Source organism: Corvus hawaiiensis, chromosome 6 (genome assembly GCF_020740725.1).
Source record: "Corvus hawaiiensis isolate bCorHaw1 chromosome 6, bCorHaw1.pri.cur, whole genome shotgun sequence".
NCBI classification, from domain to species: domain Eukaryota; kingdom Metazoa; phylum Chordata; class Aves; order Passeriformes; family Corvidae; genus Corvus; species Corvus hawaiiensis.
In genome coordinates, this window is record NC_063218.1 from 3855847 (window position 1) to 3882671 (window position 26825).

Genomic DNA, 26825 nt, shown 5'->3' on the forward strand with positions numbered 1-26825 from the left:
GTCAGGTGCAGAGGACAAAGGAGGAGAGAAGGGGATGGTGGTGGGCGAGACAGCGAAGGAGCAGAAGGCTGGGGGGAAAAATCCTTGGAAGTCACAGAATGGGTTGGGTTGGGAAGGACCTGAAGGACCATTAAAGAACAAAGGGGGAGGGGGCATTTCTGTCCCCTCAGAAGAAGACAGTGGACGGAAGAGGCTGGAATGTGGGCTCCATGGCTGCTGCCACCTCCAGGAATGGGAGACAGGAGATGGGACAGGAGAGCAGCCACAAGTGCAGAGCCTGATGGTGGCCCCACTGCTGAGACCCTGTGGAAGGTGCCCGGGGTGGGGGTGGCTGAGCCCCCTCCCTCTGGGGCAGGAGGTGACCCAGGAGCTCTCCACAGGTCTCCAAAGCCGCGGTGGTTCAGAACCCCCGCCCCAGACAGGAGGCGACGCAGCCCCGCAGTGACCCAAACCTGGGGCAGGTGAGGTCCAGAGACTCCCCATGGATCTGGACACGCCCCAGGGGCAGGAGAGGATCTAGAACCCCACCGGTGATGTGGAATCCAGGGTGAGGTGACCTAGAGAGCCCCGCGGGCAGGAGCCCTCGGTGACCCCGACCCCCCAGCCGCGGCCGCCGCTGCGCGGCCCCTTTAAGAGCGGCCGGGTCCGCTTTACTCTATGTTTACATAACACGGCCGGGCCGTACCACTGCTGCCTGTGCCGGGGGGAGCAGGGGCGCGGAAGGGGGCGGAGCGCACCCTCGCCAGGCCCCGCCCCGTTCGCCGGCAGTTAATAGGCGCGGGGAGGGCGGGGCCACTCGCAGCCCCGCCGGGGGGGACGGCGCCGTTTCGCTCCTCCCGCCCCCCCGCCGCGGCGGGTTGGTCCGTTCCCCCGGCGGCTCCGCCCCCCGCCCCCCCCCGCGGTGTAGTGGCCGTTGCCGGTGGCCGGCGGCGCAGAGCGGAGCGGAGCCCGCTCGGGACGCGCCGCCGCGGCAGCGGCTGGGACGGGGGCAGCCGGAGCCACCACAGCGGCGGCCCCATGTTTTCCCCCAGCCAGGAGGAGCTGTGCGCGCTGAACAAGGAGCCCGTCAAGTACGGGGAGCTGGTGGTGCTGGGGTGAGCGCTGGGCAGGGGCTCCGGGGAGGGGGGGGAAGCGCGGCGGTCCCGGGGCGCCGGGAGTGGCGGGGGCTGCCGCCCTCCCACCCTCCGGCTCCGCGCCGGCCGCGTCTCCGCGCTGCGAGGGAGCGCTCGGAGGTGGACGGGGGCGCGACGGGGCGCGAGGCGCTTCCCGCCTTCCCGCCGGCCGAGTGCGCGGCGCGGCCGCTGGAGGCGGGGGGGGGTGATCCCGGTGCCTGAGGGATGGATGGGGGTGTCCCGGTATCTTAGGGGAGTAGGGAGGGATGGGTGGGGGGGGGTCCCGGTGCCTGAGCGGAGCGGGAAGGGATGGAGGAGTGAAGGGGGGGGGAGGTCCCGGTGCGTGACGGGCCGCGCGGTGCGGCCGTTGCGGGGTCCCGGTGCCGGAGGGGAGCGGGGAGGGATGGAGCGGAGTCCCGCTGCCGGAGGAGAGCGGGGAGGGATGGATGGATGGATGGATGGATGGATGGATGGGGGTGGTCCCGGTGCCTTAGGGGCCCACGCGGTGCAGCCCTTGCCGGGTCCCGGTGCCGGAGTGACGGGCGGATGGACGGAGCAGGGTCCGGCCGCTCTCGGGCATCGAGGTCGCGGCGGGGCTGGGGAAGAAACTTGGTGCGGGGCCGCGGGGTGCGGGGTTATGGCACACGAACCCCCCCGCTGCGGGCCCCGTCCCTCCGCCGGTGCCGCCGTCCCTCCGCCGCTGGCTCCGGGAGACGGCGTCCTCCTTGCAGATGGCAGGGAGATGACTTTGGAATGAGGAGCAGAGGAGGGGGAGAGGGGAGGAGGGTGAAGCACTTATATTCAGATTCGTCGTGGAAATGTTTATTTTCTCGGCTTGATATGGATCTTAAAGTAATCCGCTTGGCATTACGCTGTTGCCCTGCTGTTAAAGCTCGCGGCCGCTCTGCTGAGCGCTGCGGAAGCAGATGAGGGAGAAGCGTCTAAGCCGGGCGTGCTGAGAGCCCTCGCGAACCTTAGAAGAGATGCTTAATTTTGGTAGTTTAATACGTGGTAACGTATGGTTAATGGAGTAATTTTTTTAGTCCTAAACACAACAGAAAGGTTTCGAGCCAGCCGCGAAGCAGAACAGTCACAGCCTCGCTGCGTTACTCAGCCGCCCCCAGAATCTGGTACATTTTTGCTGCAAGGTCGTAGAAAGCCCTATTCCGGTCTCTTAGGGATTTTTGTTTTGTTTCGGTCCTTTCATAAAGAGCCGTGTTCACCTTTGCAGAATAACTGTTTGAAAAAGAGCAGTTCCAGGCTGCGTACTCGTATTCAGTAGTGCACCTTTTTTCCTTAAGGGATGCTAAATGTTTCCTGTCACGAGACTGGGTCAAGATGCAGTTACCGTGGAATAAAACATAGCTGCTACCATGAATGTGGCGTAGCTGGTACTTAAAATCCTCGAATTTAAGTCCCTTGTTTCACGAGAAACACCCTTATCACACGAAATTTAATAAAGAGACGTTCTTACTGTTTCGGTTGTGGAAATGGAGAGTGAGCTCAGCTGTGCAACACTGTCTCTGACAATAAAGTCGTAGTATAATGCAGAATCTTTAATTAAATTAGAGTGCATAAATTGATGTTGTGCTGCAGAGGCTCTTTGTGCACAGCTGGAAACATTTTCCTTTCTGTTGCTTTACTATATTTAGCAGCAGTTGAAAGTACAGAAGTATGAAATGTTTGGCTCTGATCTTAACCTGGCAAAGTCTGCTGTGCTTTGCCTTTAATATGGGGACGCATTGATCTCGGCTTATCGGTTCTGCTGGGCTCTTGATCTTCACTGTGTGTGTTGAAACATGCCAATAAAGTCTAAATAAAATGTGTATGGCTGAGTTTAGGTCCTATTTGAGTTTCAGCTGTTCTCTAAAACTACCGAGGTTGCATCTTGTAGGTGTAAGATGTACTGAGAAGCCAAACAGATCCTGTTGTCCTTGCAGTGCAGCCAGGAACAAGAACTCTGTGTACGGGAGCCGAGTCCCTCTGGTCACGGTGTCTCTGTGGCTGCGCTGAAACAATGGGGCATTGGCTGTCGCTGCTTACACAATGTGCCTGGCAGTGTGATGCAGGGATAGGTAGACGTGATGGAAGCAGTCCAGGAAATCTCACGACTTCACTAACTGTATTTTTAATTTTTAGACCGAAGATTGGCATTTTAAGATCCATTTGCCACTTTAGGAGTTGATGACTGCGTGTCCTATCAGAGATGTCTTAAATGTTGTTTGTAGTGCCATAAATAATGCAAACATCTCTGTCTTTTTTGGTGACTCAACGTTTGTGACTAGGAACTCTTGGAACAGCTTAAGCTGTTCAGTATGCTAAAAAACCCTCCTAATACCTATTTTGTATTAAAATATTGTAATCTGGAGTTTCATTTAAATAAGACAATGTAAATCTGCTCTCCTTCTCTCTTTCCCTGTAGTGAGACTGAGACCTGGGGACCAGGAGAAGCGTAGTGTTGCAGCTCCTGTTACAACTGCCTGATTAAAATTGATAGCGCAGCCTCGCAGCTAGATTTAAAAAAAAAAAAAAAGAAAAAGCTGTTTTGAGACACTGTGTGGGTTGTTTTTTTAAAAAAAAGCCTTGATTGTGATGTTGATGAATAACTTGTGTCTTGAACTGTAAGACTTTTAAATTAGGTGGTGAAAAGGATGATGAACAAAGGAATTGGCATACCTGGCAAACTGCTGAGCTCCTGTTTTTAAGATGACAAAACTTTCCCTTTATCTTTCACTCTCACTTTGCCGTAGCAGTATTAAAGTGGGGTTGCTGTACCTTGACCTTAAGTCGAGGGGAAGGCGTTTTTTTGGCAGGAGGTGGCTTTCCCAGCAGGACACGTTCCTTATTGTCTCGCAGTAGTTGTGATTGCTCAGTCTGCGCCTTAATGTGAGCCCCAGTAAAGCCCAAGGCGTTTCGTGTCGGTCGGTGCAGCAAACACATTTCTAATAACCTTCTCCCAGCACTGTGCTACGTCTGTGCTGTCAGTGATGTGGCAGCGTGTGTTTGGTTAAGATTTTGTCGAGGTTTACATAATCAATGTTGTAGTGAATAGAAACAGTTTATGTAAATCGAGCCAGACAGGTCAAGATGGCTGGTAAAGAAGAGATCATCTGCTTGATTGTGAATCTGCTTGTGTACATCTGCTCGTAGCATCATCTGTTCACAAAAGGCTCTGGATTTCTTGGTGAAGCAGAAACATTCATATTCTAATTCTTTTCGAAGAAAAAAAGAAAGCAGCTTTGTTTGAAGTCCTGTCAAAGTAATGGCTCATTATATATTTCTTGGAACTGTGGGGCTGGAGGGAGTTAAGGAGGAGATGCTGAATGCAGTACCAAGTACCTGAATAGTGTCAGGGTGTTTGTTAGTGTGTTTGTCAGTAGCTTTTGTTTGACTTATCTGGTGTCTTGTTAACATTTTGAGGTGCATGTTGCATGTCCTGGCCCCTTCCTCCTGATGCCCCTTTGTCCCCTAACTTTGAATCATGCAGTGTCATTCCAGCCAGCACGGCTCTGCTTAATGCGTGCAGGAGCTGGTCCCTGGCTGCGGGGGTGACTGTCACCGAAAGCAGGTGTCAGTGGCCTGGTGCCCTTAAATCTCTCCTCCCTTGGGACTGCATGGTGGGGACGGGCAGCTGTGCCCTCTCAGAAAAGTCACTTGATTCAAATGATGTAAATTGAAGGAGGAACAGCAAAGAGACGTGAGCTGTAGTCAGTGGCTGAGTTCAGTAGCAGTGAAAGATGTGTACCTGACATTGAATGCTTTCTTGTATGGCAGTTTTGGATGGGGTTTCTGGTAGTTGTGTGCATGTAAATGGAATATTTCATACTAACCAAACACTTCTTTGGTATTTGCTACTCATTAGCAAGGAGGTGCAGCCTTGTGCATCCTCATCTGAGGAAGACTGTCTTACAGACTTAAAGGAATTTGCAGTATGTAATGCTTTTTTTTAATTTAACCAGACAAAACTCTAAGGGCTGGCCCTCAGTGTTGTCACAGTAGTCACTTTGAAATTGCTGTCAACATTTTACATGTAAATTTTCCATTGTCTACTATTAAAATAAATAAATTTGTTAACTTGGAGGCTTCAGTGCTGAAAGAAGCCACTGTGAATTGTTATGTGAGCGTTGCTTAATGTGGACTGTTGGACATCCTCGAATAAACAGTCTGTAGTTGTGCTTAAATTTAACCTTTTGAGAAAGCAGAATAAAAGGATAGGTCTTGGAGCAACTTGGTCTAGTGGAAGGTGTCTTTGCCTGTAGCAGAGGGCTGGAACTGGATGGTCTTTAAGGTCTCTTCCAACCCAAACCATTCTGCGATTCTACAAAAATTCTCACCTGTGTTTACAGTGATATATTTTGTGGTAATTTTTGGGAAGCTCTTCTCATTGATGGACCACTTTATACTTGAAACAACTTTAGATCTGAAGCAGTCTTTTCTTTTGTTAATCTGAAGGGACATGCATTTTTAAGTTCCTGTTTTTCATACTGGCTTTTTCTGACTGATCAAAGTTCTCACTACCACTACCTCCTTGCAGGGTAAATAAAGTTTTTGGGGTGTCTTCTGCTTATAAACACATTTCCATTTTTTAAAGTTACCTGTCTGGCTTTTCACATAACTCCTGTTCATCTCTTGCTGTGCAGTTCAGGAGGAAGCCGATGCAGGTTTCCAGTGGTGTTGACAAATGCAGTGTGGTATCTCTGCTTGTCCTTGACTGCTGTTTGCTTCTGTGTATGAACTGAAGGAGGAGGGAGAGTCATCCTGGCTGTGGAATTAGGCTGGGGACTTAGTTTGCACATAGGTGGATTTGCTGTCTGATACCAGACTGAGGCTTTGTTTAATGACCTGGTGATTTTCTGCACTAACTGGTGTGGATATATCGGTGAAACTGCTTAGGTTTAGCAGAACTGGAGTTCTGCTTTTAAGCCTTATTTAAAAATGTACTTCAGGTTTCATTTCAAGGGGTGACTGTAGCACATAATGGGAGCCACCAGTTAAATGTGTTCAAGGTCATGATTTTCTGACAATTGTTGGCTCCAGCAGTGATAGCTGGAAGGCTGCTGTTCTGGAGAAACAAATTTTTTTTTTTTCCTTGTTATTGACAGTGGCTTCTTGGAGACCTTTATGTCTTGTGCTGGGTTTATGGCAGATTTTATATGTGCATATTGAGAATGTGTGATCAGGGTCAGTTCAGAACTTGCAAGGAGATTAATCAAAAACCAGAAGAATTGTGTCTGAATAGAACATTAACTGCAATGTAGGAAAACAGTGGAAAGGATTATATCTGAGGAAAGGTCTGTGGATTTCTTTTGAAAGCTTGTGTATGGTTGGATAGAGCAAAGGTTTTGCTTCATTTAAGCTAAGAAAGAAAACATACTTGAGTTGGTTTTCTGCAGCTCTCCTATTCCTTGGAGTACTTTTGACTTTCTCAGAGTGCAGATTTGTATCCAGCTGTAGGCTTTATTCACAACATCTCAGTACCGATGTAAAATCAGAGAGCAGAAACGTCAGACTCTAAAATCTATGTTTATTGAAGCAAATCACAGCATCAAACGTCTGCATGTTTAATATTTGTTATAAAAAGGAAACTGAGTGTATTCTGGAAGTTAAACCAATCCCCTTGGTGTGTACAGGCAGGAGGTCACACATGTGGAAGTGGAAGACTCAGGGTTTTTTTCTTAAAATATGGAAAACAGTTTACTCTGAAGAAACAAGTCTGGGAAATGTAGGACTTTGATGCACTTCTTGTGTAGAACCAAGTAGCTGCTCCTCTTCGATCCTGGCAGAATCAGGGATGAATAGTTTTCCATTTTCAGCTGACATTCATAAATGGGTAAGTACTGTAACAGTCCACGTAGTTCTACTTTAAAATACGCATATAAACCAAGAAATTACTTTCTAGGGTATTAAGGTTTGTTTTTTGTTGCTGAAAGCAGTAGCTTACTTAAGCTATTTCATGCTCCTTAACAGCAGGCTGTTCTTCAACTTTGCTTACCTGGTTGCTTGAGAATAGATTTTTCCTAGGAAGTCAGGAACTTTTTATTATCCAATTCAAACTGAAATTATGTCTGGTTTATACTTACAGGAGTAATGCTGCTCTCTGACTTGCTCAGTAGTGATAGAAGGTAGAAATTTGATACTCTGAGAAGATAACAACCTCCTTCTGTACCCTAATGAGAAGGTGTCTGAGCATGCTACAGCACTGAGCCCGTGCCTTGCTCTAGGTAGGGTTTGTTAGTTCAGGGTGCCAGCAGAGAAGTTTTACAACTGCTTGCAAAGTCCTACTGAAGTGTCATGTTTCCTGTTGGAAGCATCTGCACAGCCTTTGGTTCTCAGTTTGTCCTGAGCAGTTGTGACTGGTGTGGCTATGAAACCTTCCAAAGATTACTCCTCTGGCGTGTTAGTTGCAGTCTTTGTTTAGTGCTTCTTGTGATGTTGTCTCAGTTGTGTCTGGTTATTCTGCACTGTCATAGTTGTGACTTACTTGTCCTCTGGTCTGCAAGGCAAGTGAAGTAGAGGAGGATTTGGTCTAAGCTCCCAGCTTGAAGCAGGATCTCTAGCTGGTTTTGCAGTGTACTTTGTGCTGTCAAATCCTTTTTTGCCTCTACTGTTTGGTACCCTAAATCTCGTTTGTGTTGAGGATGCTTTTCCTTTTATCAACAGAAATCCTTATGTTTATTCTTGCTCTGTCCCAAGGTCACCACTGAAAAGCTTGCATGTGACTTGTCACGAGTTTAAACCTTGAGGGACAGGAATGGGGATGCTGGCATAGGGAGTGTGCCTGCTTCCAGAGACTTCTGAGGCAAAGCTGCTCATTTTGTTTGTTTTATAAAGACATCACTAAATGGTACCTTTGCATTTTTCACTTTTCCTTTAGAAGGCTTGTTTCCCTCTTGATAAGATGCAGTTCAGAATTTTATGCCTCCCTTATCGTTGCATCGTATTTGTTTTTAGGCATCTCCTGGTGTAGCTTTATGTGTGTTAGCCCTGGGTCTTGAGTTCACAGTGACATTCCTGTACTTTGGGGGACCGGTTCGTGACTTGTCTGATGAACTGTAAGTAACATCTGGGATTAGACTGCTTTAATCCTATTACTCGCTAGCCTGCAATAGTCTTGGTGCTCGTGTTAAGCAAAGAGTACAGTCGAGAGCAGTGGGAGTTCCAAAGCAGAGATTAGTGAGCTCTGAGGGCAGGAGCAGCGCTGTCCCAGCTCCTCGGCTGTGCTGCAGCATCGAGCACCCTCTGCACCACCAGCTGTGCCCCTTCTGTGCTGACTCCTCTGTTTGACCTTGTAATGTGACCTCCTGTGCAAATACTCTCTCGCTGGGTCTCTGCAGTGTTGATGACTGGATAATGATTTGAAATCAAACAAAGACCAGGGAAGGATGGTGGGCAGCAAACTGTAGGGTTTTCTTAAAGTCTGAGTAGGCATCGTGGTGCTGGGAATTCAGCACTAAGAGTAACCTGTCTTTGGGTTTGCCTAGGAATAAACATCTCTCTCCTTCCCTTTCCACAAACAGCACTTGTTGGCGTGAGTTAAAAGATCTTAGGATCCAGGAAGACAGTCCTTGTAGGAAATCCTTGTACAGTGAAGCTTCAGCAGTTTAAACTATTTGGTCTTGGAAGACTTGTCACTGAGGGGCCATGTGGCAGGAGGACGCAGCATTTTAGTGTGATGGGATTATGAGTGGTGTGTGAACAAGGTGACACTGGACTTGCATTGTCTTCATCTAGACAATGCTTCTACCATTACTTGTACTGATTAGTATCACCTCTGTTCCTAAAAATAGCAACTGTCAGCTGTTTTGCAATGAAGTTTCGCTCAGTTCTTCATATTCCAGCCTTGGAAGTCCTCGTGTGAGATCGCTGGGAAGCACACACGCAGCTGGGTAGTACAGCAGTTATTGGCTCACGGAGAAGAAAGAGTAATTCAGCTAAAAGCTTTCCTCTGTTTCACAACAGAAATGTCATCTGTAGGGAACACATTATAAACAGCAGTTGTGAAAATGGATACAGATGATGTCTACAAAGCTGAAGTGTTTGTTGTATTAAAAGCAAAGTGGTTTGGAGATGAACTCTGTTTGATGAGGAATGATATGAAGGTGCTGATAGCTGAAGGACCTACTAGACATCCTGCTTTCAATAGCAGTTTGTTTCTCCTGAAGGGAGGGAAAGCAAGCAAGTTCTGTTTTGTGCTTCTGGAAGTGATTTACTTCAGGTCATTTAACAGTATACTTTTTAATGTTGCACACTGACCTCACTGTAGCTAGAACTCACGTGTTTCAAGGAGGATGAAGTAGATGTGAGCTGTACCTAATCTGGGTAGCAGAAAGCTTCCTGTTCTAGGGAATTGGTACAAAGGCCACACGTGCCCTCGTCAAGTGTCTGTCAATAAAGACCTCATGTTCTTCTGTCATATTTATTGCTTATATTAACTGTGATATAGCTACATTGCTGTGTAGCAACTAATTGTATTTACCAGAGGTGCAGGCAGCTGCACAGTGAGATAAATACTGTGTAAAATGTCTGTTTGCTGTGCTGCCTCCCCAAAGGAGCAGGGACAGGCAAGAAAAGTTATGAGACAGCTGGCACATAGTAGGTTAAAAGCAGAGGGCTGGGAATCATTATGGTCATCTCCTTGAGTACTGTAATGTTAACTGACCCCTGTTGTTGCAAAATTTTTTTTTTCTCTTTACATTCAAGGAATTGAGGACAAAAAATTGTTGTCAGTCTTTCTCTCTGAGGAACATTTTTTATCTTTTTGAAATACTTATTGATCTGTAATGATGGGTTTAGTGGGCTTTCAAATTACTCTTTACCCAGAAATACGTGTGCTGTCTTTAATTTAGAGTCCAGTAAGTTCATAAGCTGTCATGAAACAATTTTATTCTTCAAACTGGCAGGCTTTAGTAATGCCTCAACAAACAGGTAGGCTTCAAACTTCTGACGTGTATCCTCTTAAGGCATGGAAATGTCATGGGTGAGGACGGAGTGGGACTGACTGAAGACAATTAGTCACTGTATGAAAGTAAACAAATTGAAGTGATTAAAAGCTTAAACCTCTGCTTGCCTATTACAAATAAACTGGAGCCCAAATGTGCAAACCCTTGAGCATGTGCCCTTAGGAAGAGTGAAAGAACTGTTTAGTCTGGACACAGAAGTTAATGGGCTGAAACTTTGATATAAGCACAGCTGTATTTCTTCATGTGCAACAGCATGAATTCAGTTTGATTGTTGGTGTCTGATTTAGTGCTGGTGAAGCCACAGCCTTTGAAACAGGAGTGTTGTGTGTGTGTGTCCTCCTTTCACAGGAGATGCGGAGCTGGTGAAAGATAGCAAGGACTGCGTGGTTCCTGCTTCCCAGCACATCCCGTGGCAGGGTTCAGCACCTCACAGATTGACTGTGTTTTTTATGGAGCATTGACTAATATACCAAAATGTTGCTATACTTTCAACTTGCCTTCCTCCTAGTGCATGTTTGACCTCTGAGAGCAAAGAGCTGTGCAGCTCAATACTTGGATTCAAAATCATTTTGGTGTTGAAGAAGAATCTTTCAGACTTGATAGGATTTATTACCTTGTGCTTGCCCTAACCTTTCTGCTAACATATGTGCAATACTTAGTTTGAATTGCATTCTGAATCTTAAAATTTGCTGGAATAGTTTCTCAGTGTATCAGGGAGTGAGTTTTGATTCATGAGTTTGGTGTGTGGCCTTCTCTGCTGGGCTGTGGGCAGAAGACCCATTCCAGAAGCCCCAGAGCCATGTGTGTGATGGGAGAGGTGGCAGTGCCCTGCTGCAGGTCTGCACCTCCTCTGGAAGGACTGCAGTCCAGGCAGAGGAATTCTTCATAAATGTTCCCTCATCTGACTCTGCCAGAAGATTTAATTAAATGGGCTGTCACCACCTTGGTGGCTTTTGCCAAAAAACCACCAGCAAATTAAGCAAATGGAATGATTTGGAATTGGGGCAGATCTGTGAGGAGGCAGGTGTTATAGGCCATACGAGCATCTGAGTAACCTCTTCCATCAGGGCGAAAACTGGAGAAGGAAGTTTGGCAACAGCCAAATGGACAAGCCTTGGATGGTTTTTTACTCCACTTTGTTTTTAGCTGGGCTTCACTGGAAGAATGAAGAGTCTGAAAGATGAGAGATGCCTCAAAACACCACTGGTGATGCAGCTGCCCTTGGGATGGCGCTGGCATTCCGGGAGGTTGCAGGAACGTGGCTCCATGGGCAGTGGCCGTGGAAGCTGCAGTGCTTTAGCCTGACTGTGCTGAGATTTGTTCTCTAGCTGAGATGCCTTGCTGAAGGTGCTGGGCTAGAGACTGCAAGCTGCTTGTTTAGTTTTAGGGATGTGCACAGCAAATTTTTTTCCATAATTTTCACAAATATTTTCTTAATACCCAAATGTTCTTTTCTACCCTTTTTGGTAATGGGTCCCTGCACCCATTTGAAGACTTTGATGGAGCTTTCCCAAAAGCTCTAGGTATGTTCCTTCTTTTCCCTATGAAAGATAAATAAGCTGGTTTTTTCCCAGTATTTTCACAGTCTGCTTGCTGTCAGAGCGAAAGAGCTTTAACTTTAGCCTTGGGTTTGGTGCCTTCCTTTCCATGTTTGAGCACAAAATGCTGCAGTTCCATGGCTCGCTCAGCTGTGCCTTATCTCTGGTTGTGCAATCCCACTTCCAGCTGCAAAACTGGAGTGCCATATATCCAGTTTTATTGCAAGTTTGGAGTTTCCAGCATGCAGAGACTGGTGTAATCCAGCAAATAGCTGTCCATGTAAGGATGCAGGAAGACTACAGAAAGTACAGTTCCCTCTGTAAGCAAAGCCAGGGTTTAAGTGATTAGCAGGGTGTAAGTCAAGCTCTGTGTACCCTTGCAGTTTATTATGTGCAATGTGACTTTAAATTCAACTCAAGAATTGGCCTCTGATCATTTATTGCTGGTTTGCACCTTCAGCTCTTTGGAGGAGACTGGTTTATATTATGTCTTTACCTACTGGAAATCTCTTGGTGGAGAGAGAACAATGGTAAAATGATACTTTGTTAAAGGGTAAGCAGATTTCTGAGGGAAAAGTGATTCGCTCTTTCACCTCTGGGCATTCTGTAGCCAGTCCAGGCGGGAAGGAAGGAACTGGATTTGGGGTTGGCTGGGGTCCAGTTGCAGACTCTATTCAGACCCAAGCCAGAAGGGTATGGGCTGATTTGTAAGGTTTGGGCAAAAATGACAGTTGAGAAAAAGCAGCTGTCTCACTTTTGTGAACCGATGAAATTAGTTACAAATATTTCAGATGGTAAAAGTGGGATGCTTTGTGCTGTACAGAGATTGAGAAATGCATTAAAGATCAGTTTGTCATGCCTAAGTCAAGAGACCAAAACACTTAGCTGAGTTAAACTAGAAGAGATAAGAATGTATGATGCTCTTTAATATCCAGAAAATAAGTGTATTCACTTGTAAAAACAGCACATTCATTGTAACCACGAGTGCAAAGGGATGTTCTCCCACCTCCTGCCACCATTCTTACTTGTGCATGAACTAAGTGATTCTTGCATAAGTGATTGTGAGCAGTCTTTGGTTTACTTAGTCATTATTAAATCTAAAGGCTGGTCTGGTTAGGAGTAACACACATTTCATTTTCTTCCTGCTTCTGTTCCTAGACTTTATTCTGTATTTGGAGAAGGATGGAGTTTATTTGATGTACAGACATATGCAGTGTGACAGCTGTTGTCAAAATTTTAAATATGTGGTATAGCAAGCAGAATTTGACAGGACCTTTTAGTTTTTTGTTATTTGTTGTTATGGAAGAACAAAAGTCCAGATAATGACTGTTCAGATGGGCAGTTTGTCTTGGCATAAATGAATCCTGGTTAAAATCTGGAGAAGTTCTGAACAGGTGCCTGTTTCACACTGATGGTCATAACTGCTGGTAGCCTCTAGAACTGCTGGTATTTGTGGTGTGGGATAAGCTGTTTAACAACAGTTTTGGGGTGGTGATACCACAGGTGGAGTGAAGCAGTCACTGCTCCTGTGTTGGCACCACTGGCTCCCTATCCCAGTCATTTTCCATCTGCCTCTGGTGAATACACTGTGATTTACTGAGAGCTGTAGTGACAGGTGAGGTTGTAGTCTGTAACTGGAAATGAAGGATGTCACTGAACTGATTTTATTCCACAGCCTCCCGATGCTATTTGAGCTTTGGTGAGGAGAGGCTGTAAGATGAATGAGATTCCCACCCCCCTCCTTGTTAGACATCAGGGAATCCATGTGACTGATTCTCACCTCTGAGGAAAAGCTCCAGTTGGAGCTGTCACCTCAGTAGACAAAGGAGGAATCCAACTGCAAGACATGTACCCAGAGGAAATCATGCTTTGCTGGTTCCCTGGCTTATGAAACTCCTTGTTTTTTCATTGTTCTCCTTGTCAGTACTATTGCTTCACGTCTGCTGCCTGCAGTAGTAATAACAGTGTTGGGATGTTGAGTTTGAGTGAGAATGGACATGAATGTTCTGCTACCCCAGGTAACTCAGGGGTAGATGTAGATGAGAATAACTCTGAATGTCATCTTTTCTTGGAAAACCAGCTTTTTGGAGTAATTTTGAACACAACCTGAAACTGTTTTGAGAATTGTAAACAAGGTCCCATGTAGTTTAGCAGCCTCGTATTTTGCCTTGTGTATGAGCTCAGTTCAGAGCTAAGAATAGTATTGTGTTACTCAAACATGTAAATTTTCTGGATGTGGAAAGTCTCCTTTTCCTAGTGGTTGTAAAATAGCCTAGTGGAGTTTTTTTGTCCTTGGGCAAAACTCTGAAGGGAAAAATTTGGGATTTGTTCAGACATGAATGCTTCTCCAGTAGATTCCAGGCTTGTTCCTTTATAAGGGGCAGTTCCAGGAGATTTGCTTCTGAGTTTTACAAAGATACTGAAAGAGACTGATGGGGTGTGAGTATTTCTGGATGTCATTCTTATCTTCTGCTCCCCCTCTGTACCTCAGTGGTACAGCCTGAGAGATTTCTACAAATGCTCTTTCCTCTGCTTTTGACAGGGCTGTAGGAGGAAAGGAAGATAGTTGTGTGAGACCCATAGAGATGTTCCTGTATTGGTATAATGCCAAAGTATTGCCAGAGTAGCAAGGGAATGTGTGGTTTATATTCTGAAATGCATGTGCAGCACCTTAAGCTGGGCAGGGGAGGACGGGAAATAATTTGGGTATCTGCAAAACCCACATAAAAATGAGGTAGTACAGATAAAATCTGAGTCTTGTATATATCCTTATATATATATATATATCTCCTCATGCACTGCAGTGGATGCAAAGCTCTTTAGCATTTTACCACTGCCCTCTTCAGCTGAAAACAGTGCGGCATGGCCAAGGTGCCCTTATGGAGAGTGATGTCAGGTATAGAAACTTGAGGGCAACAGGGAAATATCTCGAGCCAGGCAGCTGTAATCAATTACTTGATTTCTGTGTCTCTGAACTAGCTCCTGCAGTCATGCTTTGCTGGGCAATGCACTTCCAATTTCAGTCTTGGGCTCATGAGCTTTATTTCCACAGCTGAATTTCCATTTGGCTTGCAAAAGCTACTTTTAAGTCCCGTAATGCTGTTTGATATTATGGCCTGTACTTGGGGAAACTTTGCTTTAAACAGATCCTCTGTTTTCTTGGTCTGGTTTGCCCCATAGGGCATCCTTGCCTTTAAAATCAAAGGAATCTAGAGAAATGGAGTGAAACATATGGGATGGCTTGTTTTCTTGAAGGTTGGCGAAGAAAAATAGTAATAGTATGCTGTCTATCTTTGTGGGTGTTGGCAAAGAAAAAGAGCTGGATTTCCAAAGGAAAAAATTTGAGGGAGAGCTATCTGTGGTTTTAAACTTGTTTTCTGTTCTACAAACCATTGTGCTACTTGTGCACATTACTTAATATCTGTTGGAATGAAACTTCAGCTTGCCAAGTATAACCAGAAGTAGATGGGCTGGAACAGCCCTGCGGATGAGCTAAGTGAAGATTTCTCTCTGGGAAACTTATCTGCTGTAGAGCCTTCAGTGTGGCTTCAGAGTTTCAGAGCTTGCATCCGTGTATAAACACTGTCTTGTGTGGTTGTCTTGCATAAAACTCTTGATGCTTCAGTGAGGAGATGCCTTCCCATCTGCAGACCATGGCAGTGCAAGATCTCTTGTTCAGGCACTGCTACACGAAGCTCTGTAGTGAGATTCTTCTGGAAATCAGAATCTCTGAGCAAGATTTTCCACTTTTGGAAGTGGAAAAACATTAGGAATTCATCACTTCTGTTGCTTTGATTCATTCTTAGTAAGTGATGTTTTCTGAGGCCTGTGAAAAGCCAATGTTTATTTTATGTAACATTTTGGGAAGCCCTCTTAAGGGAAGCAAAATCTCAGCGTTCTGTAGGTGAAAGTGTGAAGCTGAAAGACTTTACTGTCATGAAGGTACATAGATCAGAATTCATTTTGCTGATCAACAGTAAACGCTTAATGGCTTTGCAGAAATCTTTTCCTGGCTGGAGATGTCTGATTAACTTTGTTATAGATTATGATAAAAGCAAACACCCAAGGTTGCTGTGAATTAGTAAGCTGTCAGTGTGTTTTAAGTCTGAAGAAGATATATTGAAGTCTAGTTCTCTGCATTGCTGCACTATTAATTTCTGGTTTATTAAGACTTTTAAAAAACCCCCACAGCTTCAGCAGTGCTGTGATGCCTCTGTACTTATGGTCCACACACAGATCCAGTAGGTTTCAGGTATTTCTTTCAAACTGGGTATGAGGAATAATTTATCCTGTGTGGATTTTAGGGCACATAACACACTTGCTAACCAAGAACAGACAGAAAGGTAACTCTTTGCTTTTTCTCTTTACTTACCTACTCTAAATGTGCTGGGAGTAGGCAGTGCAGTAGATGATCTTCCCTTTGACAGCTTGTGCCATGGAGCAGTTGATATAATGCAGAATCAGTGATATTAAGGAAGCTGCTGTGTTCAGAGAGGCAGCAATGCTTGCGAGTGCTACAAAGGAGGAGACCCAATTCTTTATTTTCTGTTTCTGAGGCAAATATTTGGGATTCTGTTCAGCAGTTGGGATTGAACTGGGAGCTGTGCATTTGTAAGGTGTCTTTTTCCCTGGGAAGCTAAAAGGAATGTTAAAATTGATAGAATTTGACTTGGATGTTGCAGCTCAGGATGCAGTAGTTGAGTGCCTCACTTTCTATTCAGTGCACTGCTGGTGAGATCACCTATATTCACAAAATGGATGCAAATTTTATCTCTTCCTCTGTGCTAAATGGTACTGAAACCAACCTAAGAAGATTCTTGTCATGCATGAGTGTTGAAAAAGCTGTAACAGACATCCTGGAACTTCTTCCACTGTCTGTGGAAGCACAAAAATGACCTTGCAACTGCTTGTATTTGGAGGTGAACTGAAGTTATAAGAAAGCTATCACATTTTCTTATGAAAATGTGAACTATCAAATAGTCCTTGATAGGGTTTTAGGGAAAGCACTTGATTTCTTAGGAAATGACTTGTTGGGACTGTGCTTTTATTTTCAATGGCCCAAATGGTCCTTTGAGTGAAATGTAGTTTCTCCGTAATGTTTAATGTAGTGAAGTTTTCAGCTGTAATGTGGTGTTATTACTGTTCATTCGCAGGCTAAAATTTGAACAGATTGGTTTTGCCCCTTTGAGCATGTGTGAAGCACAAAGAGGTTGGGAGAGTGTCCAGAATGTCAGGGCAGGTGGGTTTTGAGGTCTCTCGTCCCCTTGCATGCTATGATGTCTCATTTGTGTCTATTTTGAAACTTGCAGCCTTGATCTGATGTTTAAGAGCCGATTGTAAATAGTTTCTAAACAAAGCTGTGTGGTTCCTCTGGTGGTGTGGATCAGCAGTCTTCCTCCTGCCCTTCTTTCTTCCTGTGCACCGAAACCCAGCTGTGCGTAGTGCTTTGCGTTGAAAGGGATTTTGTGTTTTTCTGACTTGTTTTGAATGCAGTGAAAGCCAGATCTTGCTTTCTGCTGTATTTGTGAATATTTAACCAAATGGCATATCAAACAATTCCAGTGGTGTTTGGCTAGATTATAGATCCTTCTCAGATGAGTAGCATTTCCTCCATGCTATGAGAGGTTTAGGGTTGGAAAGAGGATTCTCTAAACATGGTGCTTTGCCCACCTCTTGTGCTCTTTTAGCTGAAATAAAAAGCATCCTTTGAAATGAACCTGATTAGTTTATACCCTGTATTTTGCTGTGCACTAGCATTGCTGGTTTTATGCAGCGGCGAATGGTTTTAGCTGACAGCTTTGGAGATGGGCTTAAAGCACTGAATAAAATTGCCTCCTTGTTAAATGAATGCTGGGGGGAGCAGTAAAATGTTGGAAATAAGGATTGTTAAGGAAATCATTATGTGAAAGAAGAGGTTTCCTTGCCCCATACCCTCTGGTTTCTAAAAGGAGAACCTCTTGCATTCTAATTCTCTGCTAGCATATTACTTCTGTTGGAATTGATATAATAATATCTTAAATGTGGTGGTTTTTTTCTGTTAAAGTTGCTACTTTTCTTTTTCCCTGCCAATATCATGGTTATGGATGACTTTTGTGTTTTATGTTGTCAGACTCAGGTCATCCCTGCCTAGAGAGTTTTTAGCTATTAAGTTGTTTGGAACTGTCACATTATCTGACTGCTTTAATTGAAGCTTATCCTGATGCTCTAGTAGGCTGCATCAGCATGTTCCTTGGGTTCTTCCAGAGTATCAGCTTTTAATCAAACTCTTGTGTTACTTATTCAGATGTCTTTGGTTTCACAAAAACAAAACTAACAAATTATTTTCCAGAAAAATTATTTGGGACAAGTAACAAGCTACTTGCTAAGAAAAATCAAGGAGGGTAATAAGAAGTTTCTGCAGAAAGTTCCTCCCAGCCTAGAAGAAACACCAGCTCTTTTGTATTCCTGACTGGAATCTCCCTGGTCTTCTGTGACAAGTAGCTGCAGTAATGGATCCCTGACTCCTGTGCCCCTCGCTTGGGGACTGGTTGCTTCTGCTGCTTCTGTATTTTCTTACTCCAGAATTTCTTCCTCTGCCCCTCAGTGAGGAGAAGAGCATCAAAATAGCAAGGAGTTTTGGGAATTTTGGAGGTAGTTGGATGTGTGGTGTAAATAAAGCTGATTAAAAGCAGCTCTTACACAACCCATTTGGTATTTGCAAGCCAAGAGCATCCTTTAACTTTTTGTGTAGGGTGCAGTTAATACAGATCAGGTGCATGTTTCTTGAAGTGCCTGTGTTAGGTAAGCCAGACATGCATGAGGATTAGTCAGCTGTAGTTTCTATAAATATTCTCCCTGAAACAAACTTGATTTTCTTATTACTCTTCTGTTACAGCTGTTATAATAGCAGGGTAGTCCTGCTGGTGGTGGAGGAAAATGTGTGGAGTGGAGTAATTAAAAAATGAATTAACCTTATCTGTAGGGTACCAGATTCATTCATTGCTTGGTGGGTGGAGGTGGGGGGAGCAGGAGGAGGCCACAACATCCAGGAATAGCTTTTTCCCCCAAACCAGAAGAGTGACCAGTTCTGTTTCAGAACACCAGGGAATAATTAAGGTCACCCTGGAGAACCTCAGCTACTGCACATGTGACTTCTTGTGGTGTTTCCAGTAGATAAGGTTATATTTAATTTGTATACCCTGTGAAGGAGGAAAGTAGGTTCTAGCTTATCTGATCTGCTGTAGGTGCCTCTGAAAGCTTTGTTTGTTGTTTTTTTCATGGTGTACATAACCTTTTACTGTGTGCTCAGCTAATCCATACTTGTGATTCTGATCAGAGAGGGGCTGGCTGGAACATAAAAGCTCTGTGCATATAGCATGAGGCTTTGGGGCCAGCTCACTGCTGGGTTCCTGATGGTAGGAGCAACTTTTGAAAGGTAGCTAAAAAAGTAATTAAAAATAACTCCTAATCATGAGCCAGTGATGCAAGTCAGCCTTTTCTCTGAAAAATCTGGGGTCATGGCACAGATCAGGCCAGGCTGCATTTCACTGAATCACTGCAGCCTCTGAGAAGGCTCGAGGACAGTACAGGGAGCAGTAAACAAAGCAAGGAGTACTAAAATTTGGTGCTGGGGAAGAGAAGGCTTGTGATGAACACACACAGGACTAATCACCATGCCAATGAGTGTTCCGAAAGTGCTGGAGAAGGGAATGCTTCCTGAAGTGTTCTATGATAGTAAAATGACTTCACAAATTCAAGTTGTAAGAACAAACACTTGTCTCAGAAGCAGAAAAGAAAAACCAAACCAACCCCAAACTGATTATAGCCACAATTAATAGCTCCAACATACCTTTCTCAGGGATAATCAAGTTCACAGATGCAAAAACATTGCTTTTAATTGGGTAAAGAGATGAGATTATTTGGGACTTTGGAACTTGTTGGTTTGGATTTTCTTGCTCTGCAGGAAGACTGGCTTTATTAAGCTGTACAACTGGTAGTGATTAGGAAGCATTTATGCCTATGGAGATGTCTTAGCCAGCAGTCTGAGGTGGGACTGTGTCTTTCATTCAGGACTGCATCCCAGGTTGCATAAACCAAAGGTCTTGGATCAGTGGCTTTTGGTAATCCAAGGATGGAAGTCCTTTGGTTATCCATGAGTTGCTTATTGCTGCAGTCTTTCTACTTAATACTGCTTTAGTTTTGCTGTTGTAACTACTTAAAACGTTTTCCTTCAGAAAGGAAGAAAAATCTGATGGGAATTCATCTTCTAGCACGTGAGCCTGCTGTGAGAAGAAGAGAGAATAGATTGTTGAAGCTCTTTGGTGGATTTGGCAGGAAGTGCAGGAGACTTGCTTGACCTGGGTCTCCCTTGCTGTGTGCATGGGGAAAGTTTTAACTAAAGATGTTGAAACACAGTGGGGAGGCCCAGATCTTCCCGACTAACTGAAACAGAGATGTCATGGATTGGCTGGATCAAGCCTTTGAGTTGGGGATGGAGCAGGTGACTCTGCCAGCTCTGTTTTCTGTCATTCTGTGGCCAGGAAGCAGCTGTACATTTTTCCAGAGATAATGTGATGCAGTGGGGAAAGGGCACCCTGGGAAGACATAAGGGAACCTTCTGGTCACTCAAGGCTTGTTGAGTGCCAGGGGATGAGGGCAACAAGGATAAAACAGCATCCTCCTTCCAGCCTCCAAGAAAGTCCAGCGTTAAAGGTGTTTGTTGCAATCTGTTGTAGTGGTCTGTGCAGCGCTGCACTGTTCAAGGAGCAGCCATGTGCTCACTGCCAGAACTCCCAACAGGAACGGGATTAGCAGTGGCACCTCTGGAGGTGGAGGCTGCTTCTGAGACAGACATTGATGCATGCAATCAGCTGGAGACAAGCTGAGACCTAAATTCATATTGAGTTAATATCTGTGACGCTGATACAGCACCAGAGAACACAGTTCAAAGGAGGAAATGAACCAGGAGTATCCTGTTGGTACAGAAGTTCTCCTTAGCTTCGCTTTTGCTATTTGGCAACTCTTCCCCATGAGATTAAGTTTGAGAATAACTTCACTGTTCTGTTTCACTGAAATTCACAGATAACTGGCAGACAGCAACTGCTTATTTTCTGAAGCTCTGATGCAGAAGAATGTATTTGAAAGAATTCTTTCCTTTTTTCCAAAAGGAAATCCTTAGCCATTTTTTTGCTGAAATACTGCTAGATACAAAATGAATTGTTGAGGTTGTTACAAGGGGAGAGGGTGTAAAGACTATGAAGTACTGGCAGTGATATTATATAAAAGGAGACACAAATATGCTTATTTTGTTGTCAACTTTGCATATGTTGAAGCTTTCTGTTTGTGTTTTGCTATAAGCTATAAACAAACATGTGGCTTCTTCCCTTTTAATGTGTGTTCAAGGGAGGGAGTGTTGGATGCTTCAGCAGCAGAGGGTTTTCCAGTTAGTCAGGACTTGAGTGTGGAGCCATGAAAAACTCTGGGACTGGGTATTGCAAAGGTGAATAATGTATCTTTAGCCTTCATATGTCATGGATGTCATGATAGCTGTAGACTCGCAGTGCTTCCAAGGGAATCTCTCCTGCTCTCTCTGCTGTTTTCCATGTTGCTGATAAAAGTGCTTCTGTGGTTTTGCAATGGGCTGGAGAGTGAGGAATGTGGTTTTAAAACTGAATTTAAAGCATAAATCTAGTTTTGTTTCTCCTTCGTATGAACCAAGGAGAGAAGTAGTGGGAACGAATTAAGAAATGAAAGGTGAGAGTGCTGCTTTTGGCACCAGTGTGGGACCACACTGGTTCAGGGATGGTAAAAATACAATGTAAGCACAAACTGAATTTTGGTATGTGTGGAGAATGTACTACAGGATTCTACCAAATATGGGATCAGAATGTACTTACAAGGGAAGATTTACTCAAGTCTGACTTCACTTCTGCAGCTTTATTGTTTAGTGAGCAAAGATGTGCTGTTTGACTCACTAGAGCTATGGAAACAACTGCAGCATCTCATCTGTTTATAGCCAAGTCTGTCATTTGGGATGGTTTTCATCCAAAAATGATGAGGTGTGCCACAGATCTGTTAGTTATAGACAAGGAAAGCAAAGTAAAATTACTCCTTTTTATCTGGGGGAAATATTACTGGTGAGAATCAGGAGTTGTTCAGTTTTAGTCTTTTGGGAGGTATTTTGCATAGGTATGGAGAAGTATTTAAGTTTTATGATGACTTGTATTTTGATAGCATTGTCAAAAAAAAATCAGCTACATGCAGCACTTTCAATGTCAGCTAGCATATACCTTAATTTTAAGGATGACTTCCTTGAGTTGACATCAAACTTTCCAAGGTGCAGGTCAAGGTTTAAAGCTCTCGTGCCAAGTAACAGAGCTGTCATTTACTCTTCGCCACTGTCTAGCCTGGATTTTTTTAAAAAACAAAACCAAAGTAAACATAAACCAAAAAAGCTTGTGTAACAAGCTCTCTGACACACAGTTCAAAGCTTGTTGCTGATCTCTGAAGTAGACAAGTACTTGTAGTAGTACAAGTAGTACAAGACTTGTAGAAAGTAGGAACTTGCCACAGTGGACTGTGGGAGCGAGCATGTGTGGTCTTGCTCTCCAGACAGCCCCGAATCCAGGCGGAGGAGAGGCTTTCATTACATATCCCAGCCATGGGAAAAGCTTAATTGGAGTTTGCAGCTCATTGTATACCAAACTCTTCAAGTGTTTGATGTAAATCTGTAGGAAACTGGCTTTGATAATTATGGTGCCCATAGCCCATGCCAGCACCACTCCCTTATTTGCAAGGAATAGTGCTATCAGCTGAGATAATTATCCCACGAGGTTTCATAATGCAGCTTGTCCCAGTACTGCTGTCACTGAGAAGTGTTTGGCAGAAGTACAGGACCACTCCTTCCACGTATATTGGTCTGATGAACATCTGGAGAACTTTGGAAGTCCCCATTGATCTGCATGTGGGCAGGATGCTCTCAGAGATGATTGTTCTGTCCCTGTGAAATTTGATTTTTTTTCCTTGTTTGTTTTATTAGTTGAGAACAACATTTGTTCCAGGCTTTTTGGTGCGATGAAGGAGAATTTCAGATGCAAGTTCTTTTGGTAGTATTGGCCTTCTTGTGAAGCAAAAAGTTGTGTGCTAATGTGCTGGTCCCTAAGCTGATCGTGGAGCCATTGGAAGAGTGCAAGGAGAAGGGAAATGACTCCTGCTTGTGGAGGAGCTTTGTGAGAGGAGGCTTCTGTTGGTTGTGGGGAAGCTTGGAGTCTCCCAGTGTTTTGTGATGGGGAATTTGTGGCCTCAGTCCTTGTCCCTTCTCCATCTGTGATTCCATCCTGTTGCTGCTCAGAGGGAGGCACTTTTTGCTCACCCAGGCACTGCTCAGTGGAAGAGCTGAGAGCACTGGAGAAGAGAGGGCAGGTTTTGTTGTAGTTCTTTGTGCCTGTGCTTAGAAAAGCTGGCTCAGCAAGGTGTGGGCAGCTATTCCTCCTCCTGGGTGCTGAATCCTGCTGTGTCCTGTGGGACAGCTCCTGTCAGAAAGGCAGGGATGGGCCAAGGCTGTGGGGGCTGCTGCCTCAGGAGCAGGGCAGAGAGGGTGGGAGGGAGCAATCCTGCCAGGGCTGGCAGCATCCCAGGGCATTACTGCTGGGTCACTGGGGATGGAGCTTGTTCGGGGGTGGGAAGGAAAGGTGTGGCCACAGTGCCATGGGGAGGGTTGGTTTGTGGGGAACAAGTTGAGAGGCCTGGTGCAGGAAAAATGAAGGCATCTGCTGGCTGTGGAGAGAGGCAACTTCTCACACTCTTTTTTTTTTTTTTTTCCCCCCTTCTAAAACGTGTGTATCCCTAGGAATTGTCCCAGCTCTTTCTACCGCTGTCGAATCAAAATCAAACTTGCAGGTCTATAATTAAAGCATAACAAATAATACAACTACCACTCAATTCCTCTTGCCCTTTGTGGAAAGGAAATGTAGAAATGGGCACAAGGAAAACCTTCATGAAAATTTGTCAGTGCTAATCAGGATAAATGAGTTCAGCTTTCACTTTGCTTGTATTTCCTTCCTATTTGAAGTTTCCAAGAGGTCTTTTAACCTTGAGCTTCTTTATTTCTCTCTTTTAAAAGTAATTAAATCCCACAGAAATGAGTTAGAGCGGCCTTCCCCAGTTAAAATTGTTTTCTGAAAATGAGGAAAAAACCCCAAACCAATAAAACACCACTTGCCTGGTTTTAACTTCCAGTGGAACTACTTTAGTTCAGTACTGTTTAGCAGTTACACAAGTATAAGAAAAATTGATAGTTAGAGGTTATAAAGCTAGCAATGGTAATATATAGTCATTATACATTATTTCTGAGGGAATTGTTACTTTTTTAGGTTTCCAGATAAAAATACTTGTAGGAAGAATGTTGTCTTCAACAAGTTAAAACTTGCTGGCATATTCCTGATAATAGTGTCTTTGAAAGAAAGCATGTGCATATATCTGGGGAGATTCAAGTGGAGAATCAAATAACTCCTGTTTTAAGTGCTGGTATTTAAGCTGCCTGTGGAACATATTGATGTATTTTTCTAGGGATTGGTCTCTTGTGATGAGGATCCACTGTGCTGCACTTCTCTGGAATAGCATTAATAACAAATTTCCAAGGTGCAAGTAGGCCTGGCATGAAATAGTAGTGATTTACTCCTGTTGGTTTTGTGCTGTGTTAGGGAATCTCTTTTAATATTCCAGAAAGACACAGTAGTCTTCCCTGTGAAAATGGGAGTGAGAGGACAAGTTCAGCTGAAAGTCTCTCAACTTTCTATGTGGCTTCAGCATCATGTATTGAATGTGCATTTTTAAATGTCTGAGTTTTATGTTCTACAGTACTGAGATTTGAGATTATTTTGATCTTAAATCTGTTCTTGCTTGTGCTCAGGCGTTCAGCAGTCCTGCATTTGGGATTCCTGCTGTTTAGACGTGGTGGCTGTGCACTGTGAGCTGTTTCCCCATGGGACAGCTGGTGATCCTTGCCTGGAGTGAGGAGTGAGCCTTCTCCAGAGCCCCAGCAATGAGGTCTCTTGCTTTCATCCATTGCCCATTTCCTGCTGGTTTGCAGAAGGGTGGGAGGCTCTCAAAGTGCATTCTCTTGTTATTCGAATAGTTACATATACAGGATGTAATGATAAGAAAAAAAATATTCTGGGTTGTTGCATTGCTGCTTTTCTTTTTCATATTCTTTTTCTGCCTGCAACGTTAGCCTTTAATCATAAAGACTGTAGGAGAGAGATACATGAGATCAGTATAGAACAGACCTCACCAGTAAGACAGAAGTGATTTATCAGTGGAATAACATCTGTAGTTTCTTGGGCAAAAGTCTGAAATCTCAGGATCAGGAATGGAAGAGGCAGTAAAGCCCTGAAAGCTCCTCCTAGACCAGCTGAGAGTTGGCAGGAATGATGGTGAAAAGCCTCTACCTGACCTAAATCTTGGGGGTGAGGTGGTGGTGTATTCTGTGCTTGTGCAGTGCAAAGAAAATTCCAGTTGATCCCTTCCCTGGGGAAGGAGCTCTGTCCCCTTGAGGCTTCAGACTTCTCTGAATAATTAATCCATAGGGTCTGTGTCCTCAGGGAGAGATGAAAGAACTGTCAAGGGCTCCTGTGTTACACCTGATAAAGAAAGTCATTAGTGAGGCTTCAGATAGTCACATAAATTAAAAACACTTGCATCCTCTTTCTTTAATAATAGATAAAGCCTTTAGGATTAAAGTTTTTTTTTAAAAAAAAGAGGGGGGGAACACAACTATAAAAGCATTCTATGTGAGTAATATTCCTTTTCACATAGTTTTACTTGCCCCTAAGTTACTTTGGTCTTCCAAGTTGCCCCTGTTCTTCCTCCACTCCTACACGAGATGTGGGGAGAGGGGTGGTAGGGTAAAAACATTTGAAACCTCCTCATGTTCTGAAATTAAAGTGAAGATGCAGAGTTTGTTCTTCCAAATTCCTTTGATTCTAGAGATGAGGAGGTGTTTCTGTGCTTGAAAAACCAAGTATTTAATTTGTAGTTAATTATCTTCTTAATGAGAATAAAATTTCAACCATTGGTAGGTAAAGAATGTTTGAGTGCTCATAATTCAGGAAGCAAGCTTAGCCTGGTTGTTACTTTTTTTTGTTTTGCCCCGTGCGTTTGATGATACCAGAACATTGTGGCCAAATTACCGCTCTCTCCTCTCCTGCATTCCAAACTGGTGGTGGTTTATGCTCAACTTTTTTCCTTTATTTCCAGATATAATGGATCCCTCCCTAATGGTGACAGGGGGCGCAGGAAAAGCAGATTTGCCCTTTATAAGCGACCTAAGGCAAATGGAGTTAAGCCCAGCACTGTTCACGTCATCTCTACTCCTCAAGCATCGAAGGTATGTGACACTGGGCAAATCCTGGTTTTTGGTGATCCTGAGTGGAGAAGAACTCGGGTACTACTGCTGATTTACCTTGCTGCCAGTTTATTCTGTGCTAGTAGGATACATTTGTTTAATGAAGAGGCTGCAGTGGATTTTCTTTCTGGGGTATATAGCTTTAATCCAGTTACCTGTTTAAAATGGTCTGTAAGCTCAGGTATGAGATAATCTGACCTTCCTGCCCCTGTTCAGAAAGCTGACTGTCAGTGCTGACTGTTCTATATGAGCCATAGAGTAGTCAGGGGATAAAAACACAAAAAGTATTTTTGTTCTTTCTCACTGGAGTGATATTTCTTTCCTCTTCAGAAGGTAACTGACATGCTATAAAAAATGTTCTGATCTCTTTGGGCCTTTCACTTTTGTTGCTAATAATGTTACTACACAAATTTTTACCTGAAGTTTAGTGTGGGTGAAGGAGGAAAAGCAGCCAAGTAAATATATTAACCTAGCAACATATTAGTGCATAGAACTGTCCAGGTCAGAATTCTGGTGGTGGAATATATTTCAGGCTGCAAAAGGTCTTGCTATCTTTCTTCTCAACCCGTTTTTCTTAGAAGCAAGAAGTGGGTAGAGTCTGGGCCAAACTGGAGGGGAAGTTCTGTGGTGGCACTCACACAGGAGGATGGTTTGTTTGAGATGTACCTCACTGAAATACCTCTTGGGAGAGAGAAGGAGAGAACCTACACCATTCTCAGAAAAGTGTTGTCTGTCTTGGACCAAGAGAAGAATGTTGTTTAGTACATAGTATGGGATTATGTTTTCTCTTCTAATACACACCATACACAGTATATGCCTAAACTCACCAAAA

The 26825-nt window shown here is 44.2% G+C and overlaps 1 protein-coding gene across 3 annotated transcripts in view; it reads left to right on the forward strand.

Moving 5' to 3' along the window:
* Positions 1 to 923: 923 nt before the first annotated feature.
* PELI2 (pellino E3 ubiquitin protein ligase family member 2) overlaps positions 924 to 26825 on the forward strand; it is a 64542-nt gene continuing 38640 nt past the window's right edge. For all 3 annotated transcript variants that reach the window (XM_048307269.1, XM_048307270.1, XM_048307271.1), the window contains exons 1-2: positions 924 to 1094; positions 25846 to 25975. In XM_048307269.1, coding sequence (XP_048163226.1) covers positions 1018 to 1094; positions 25846 to 25975 — 207 coding nt within the window. In that variant the 5' untranslated portion in view covers positions 924 to 1017. The remainder of the gene's footprint in view (positions 1095 to 25845; positions 25976 to 26825) is intronic.